Raw genomic sequence first — 5,376 nt, 5'->3', positions numbered from 1 at the left:
GGGCACTTTATAAAACTTGCATGCAAACTCCATTTGCTGCTGTGGGAAATGAGAGCGAACAACTGGAGTAAATATTGAGAGAAGACTTTTAAGCTGCACCATAAAAAGCACTAAGTATTGTTCTGAGGCTTAATGCACCGTGTTTGCGTTGCAGAGAGCTACCAGCTGTACGTCCCAGAACTGGCTCCGGTAGGTAAAGCGGTGGGTCGGATCAGAGCCAACGACGAAGACGAAGGGCAGAACGCGGAGATGACCTACAGCATCACTAATGCGGACGCAGCTGCCATCTTCACTATCAGCACCGACGCTGACCGCAGGGAGGGAATCATCTCCCTCAAGCAGGTATGAATCACAGATCACAACACTGACGCTTATGTAAGTGCATCATGTTTTCCTGAGTGTGAACTGCAGTTTGAAGTGCAGCTGTGAAGGGCAGAGTGGTGGGAAAAAACAGAACAGGATGAAGCTTCTCTTCTCTGGCTTCTGTTTAGTCTCTGTGCAGTGGCAGCTTAGCTTGACTCATGTATCAGGCGTTGACATTTGTGATTAAAAGGGCTGGTCACATTGCCTCAGTGCAACATAAAATAAAATACAAAAAAAATTACACATTTGTAGCCATAATGAGTAAAAAAAAAAAAAGGATGAGTTTGGCAAGAAAAGTTCTGCTTCATTTTCTATGCAGTTCCTGGACAGTGTCATCTGTCTCCTTGCATACATACTGTAGAGCAGGTTATCTTTTAATATTTAATAACTGCTGCACACACAGTATGAAAGGAAGCATTTTACAGGAACCGGAGGCGCACAGACACACCAGTATCTTTCACTTGAAGCTTACAATTTGAAGCTTGACAGTTAGGTGAAGTATTATCTGCTGAGTCCCTCGGTGGCAGTGTTCAGTGTCAAAATGGGATTTAATCCACGGCACAAAAAGTGCTCACGGAGCCTTTTCACAGCAGATAATTTGGCACATCACAGAACAAAGGTGAAACTGATATCATTAAAAACAAATTAATTCCATTTAGGTAGCCCTGTTTCGAAGGTGCTGCTTATTGTTCTTGCTGGCTTACTGTCGCGGCTTACTGAGACTGAGCCATTGCAGCCAATTATTTAACTTTCCCTGGTGTGGCGAAGAAAAAAAAAAACTCTCTGCGGTGAAAAAGGTCTATTTGGAACCAACTGCAGCTCAGGCACAAGGCGTAAAACGAGGCTTTGCTGCTGCAGCGGCTCATCTGTCCCATAAATGTGTGAAGCCAGCCAGTCAGGGGGTCAAAGGTGAAGAAAGAATATATGCATAGAAATCTGTGCACCGTGCTCAGCCAGACGAATAGAATGATTGTGTGTTTAGATTGTGCACACGACTTGGTGGACAGATTGCTAAACGAAACATATGTTTGAAAGAGAACTTGGACGGAAAACTTCTAGAACTTGGAGTTTCTTTCAGAACTAACTTTCAGAATAAAAGCATGAACCATCCATCATCTATACACCGTTTAATCCTCATTAGGGTCGCGGGGGGGCTGGAGCCTATTCCAGCCGATTTAGGGCAAAGGCAGGGGACACCCTGGACAGGTCTCCAGTCTATCACAGGGCTACACTTAGAGACAGACAACCAAGGACACTCACATTCACACCTACGGACAATTTAGAATCACCAATTAACCTCAACATGTTTTTGGACTGTGTGGGAGGAAGCTGGAGAACCCGGAGAGAACCCACGCTGCACGGGGAGAACATGCAAACTCCACGCAGAAAGATTCCGGTGCCCCCACTGGGACGTGAACCGGCGACCTTCTTGCTGCGAGGCAACTGTGCTAACCACCTGCGCCACCCTGCAGCCCGAGCATGAACCAACCATTGTAAATAAACTGGTAAATAAATAATGCAACACAGTCAGAGTCCTGCCAGCTGCTGTCAAGGTCATTAAAGCATATCAGCCATGAGAAATTCATCTCTGAATGTAGAAGCTACACCAGGTGGACTTCACGTTATCCTCACATGTGAGTTAATATTCCAAACTTGTACAAGGTCCAGAGATGGCAAAAGTTCTCACATTCTTTACTTAAGTAGAAGTAGAGATACTTGTGTAAAAATGGACTCTGGCAAAGGTAAAAGTACTGATCCAACTCCTTTACTCAAGTCAAAGTAAAAAAGTGCAGGTTCAGAAATTTACTTAAGTACAAAAGTAAAAATGAATTTTTAGCTCAGATGATACGTGATGCCTCTTTTGATAACTGCAAAACGAAAAAAGGTGTTAAGCACACAAAATAGGATTGTTTTCATCCTTTAAGAAGCTGCACAGTGCTGCTACAGAGAAAAATATCACTGGACAGTTTTCCATTTTAGCAACATTATAAACATTAAACCCTATAATCAACACTCGTCTCTTCAAGACTACCAACATCTTTTATTGAGCCTCAGTAGAAGCTGGTTCTCAAAGTTCTTTGAATGAAGACGTTTCAGCCCTTTTGGGTCTGAAAATCAGTCCTGCAGAGCTAAAAAGCCTCTGGCAGGCAGCTGAGGCAGGCAGGACTGTGCTGAGCTTCAGTGACAAATTGCACACTGCTGGTAAAGATAAAGACGTTTGTTGTCTTTTACGTCATGTCGTCATCCGTGGAGGCTGAAAGAAGTAACGAGTTAGTTTTGAGAATGTAAGGAGTAGAAAGTACAGATATTTGTGTTCAAATGTAGGGAGTAAAAGTAATACTCAAGTAAAGTACAGATACCTGCAAAATCTACTTAAGTACAGTAACAAAGTATTTGTGCTTCGTTACTTCCCACCTCTGACGAGGTCAACACATGCACAGTGTCTGAGAATCATTATCGTATGTGCAGAATACTGGCAACAGCATGTTTTACAGAATTCCAAGTTCAGTTTAGTCAGCCCTCTGGTCTTGTGCACATCTTCACTGCAGTAGTTCGTCTCATCTATATATATATATATGTATATGTTGAAGATGTATTTTTTCAAACAGCTTTCCAGTTATTTTGCCCTCTGGACTGTCAGACATTTCCTAACAAAACACTGTTGTAAAGTGGTCTTAAATGCAATTAGAGTTAATCATAGATTTTATTATCTTAGCTTGGGAAATGATGCAAATGATGAAAGAAAGGCCGAGTAGTTACTGAAAGACAGCTGTCGGTGCAGCAGCGAGGAAAGAATTAGTCACAATCAGCAGTACCACAGTGTGAAAACAAGTCCTGCTTTTAAATATCTATTTAGGCACTTATTTTCATCATCCAGGTTTTGGTCATTAAAAGTAAAATTAAGAATGTTAAAAACATAACATCACGACTTAAAAATTGGGCTTTAGCTCATTACTTGAGTGTTCTGTGGTTTCTTCTCTACCTCCGCTGTTAATGTGATTAGATTTAATCCAGAATATCAGGGTAAATTACCATGTTGTTTAGTATATCATCCTGGGACTTGAAATAATGGTGCAACAGTCTTTTCTGCTCACAATCAAACTGGTCATGGGTGGTACAACATCGATATGTTTTCATCTCCAACAGTAATCGGATTGTAAAAGCTGCAACAGACACTGATGTCCTGAATCATGCAGTTTGATTCGTTTAGTTTTATTTCTGCCAAGAAAATAAAGGTACTTTCAAATAAATGTGAGCAAATCAAGTGTAATTCTTCTATCAAAGTGCATTTTGGAGACATTACGATCAGCTACAGTGAAAAAGGCCAAAACGTTTCGTTTAACGTTCGGGCGGATTGTGCAGCTAACCAGCTGCTGCTATGAGAGTCACCAGCAGCAGATTTATCAAGTGCAAGGTCACAGCTTGAAGAATGTTCTTCCTCTTTCAAAAATACCAAAGTGAACTGTACAGGAAATTAAATTGGATCAAATCCAGCATGCATGGCTGGTGCCGCCAGCTTCAGCTGAGTTGAAATCCTTTGAGATGGTTGAATGTGCCTGATTTGGCTCCGCAGCCTTTGAACTGTGACAGCAGGGATGCAGGTAAACTGAAGTGACAGATGGGAACGGAGGTATTTGTGCTATAATGTACTTTGTATTTCAAGACAAGGCTGCATTAAGCTGCTCTTTCGCCACTGTGTTGCATCAAATTGTCAATTATTAACAAGATGTAACTTTTAATGCAAAATGTCCTGACCTTTAAGGGTTAGTCTTTCAAATGTGTCTCTAATAGGATGTGCTTTCTGTCTCCTCCACAGCCGCTCAACTACGAGAAGAGAAAAGTTCACACACTGAACATCGAAGGCTCCAACACTCACCCAGACTCCCGCTTCTCCCACCTGGGGCCATTTAAGGATTCCACATCGCTGCGCGTCATCGTGGGCGACGTGGACGAGCCTCCCGTCTTCTCCATGGACTACTACATCCTGGACGTGTATGAAAACTCCCCTGCAGGCACCCAGGTCGGGACTGTGACTGCTGTGGACCCTGACAGCACAAACAGCGCCATCAGGTAAAGGAGACAGGCGGTTATGTGATGTTTGCGCAGGTGCTTTTGCATGAGTACGTCATAGGGCTGCACGGTATTGCTGATATTCAGGTTTTCTGCAGTATGTAGCTTAGTAAATCCAGCACTTGTATAATTTACCAATTAGATATGCAGTGTGGGATCAAAGCTCTGCAGCCTTCATTATGTTCACCACATTGTCTGTTGAGGTCGCTCATAGAGGCCACAAACAACCAAAACTTCTCTCATTCTTGCTGCAGTATTCTCACTTGTATAATCATCTGGGACAAACACAACGACTTTTCATTTGCAAGTTCTCATTTGTAAAGTGGACAGTCAGACTTTTGAAGGGTTTCGTTGCTCAGCTGGACCGCATGGCCGCTACAGCTGCATAATATTCCACTAGTTGAATTGTCCACACAGCTCTGGGATGGACACTTGAGAAACATATGTGTGTCATGGTACTACATAGGGCTGCAAGGTGGCGTGTTGGTTAGCGCCGTCACCTCACAGCTAGAAGATCCCTGGTTCACGTCCTGGTAAGGATGCCGGAGATCTTTCTGTGTGGAGTTTGCATGTTCTCCCCGTGCAGCGTGGGTTCTCTCCAGGTTCTCTGGCTTCCTCCTGTTGTTGAGGTTAACTAGTGATTCTGAATTGTCCGTAGGTGAGTGTGCTTGGTTGTCTGTAGCCCCTGTGTCCCCTGCCTTCACCGTAAGTCAGCTGGGATAGACTCCAGCCCCCCACGACCCCAGTGAGGATTAAGCAGAGTATAGATAATGGATGGATGGTATTACATACCACTTTTCAAAGCTAAGTCACCTGAAGTAGCTTTTTGCATACAGAGACCAGTCGTGCAGATCTGCAAGAACTGCAGGACGCTGCAGACAAACAACCTGTTTTGGTCAAGATCGTCCTTTTTGTAGCTAAAATATTTCAATACGGGCTGCA

General features: G+C 43.3%; 1 protein-coding gene across 1 annotated transcript in view; it reads left to right on the top strand.

Moving 5' to 3' along the window:
* LOC103365115 (cadherin-18-like) overlaps positions 1-5,376 on the top strand; it is a 156,130-nt gene that overhangs the window by 75,112 nt on the left and 75,642 nt on the right. Inside the window, exons 5-6 of the mRNA XM_008292459.1 lie at positions 155-342; positions 4,181-4,434. Of these exons, the coding sequence (XP_008290681.1) occupies positions 155-342; positions 4,181-4,434 (442 nt within the window). The remainder of the gene's footprint in view (positions 1-154; positions 343-4,180; positions 4,435-5,376) is intronic.

Source organism: Stegastes partitus, unplaced genomic scaffold (assembly GCF_000690725.1).
Source record: "Stegastes partitus isolate 25-593 unplaced genomic scaffold, Stegastes_partitus-1.0.2 Scaffold812, whole genome shotgun sequence".
Classification (NCBI taxonomy): domain Eukaryota; kingdom Metazoa; phylum Chordata; class Actinopteri; family Pomacentridae; genus Stegastes; species Stegastes partitus.
Note: the sequence above shows the minus strand (reverse complement) of the source record. Positions and strands in the feature narration are given on the sequence as shown.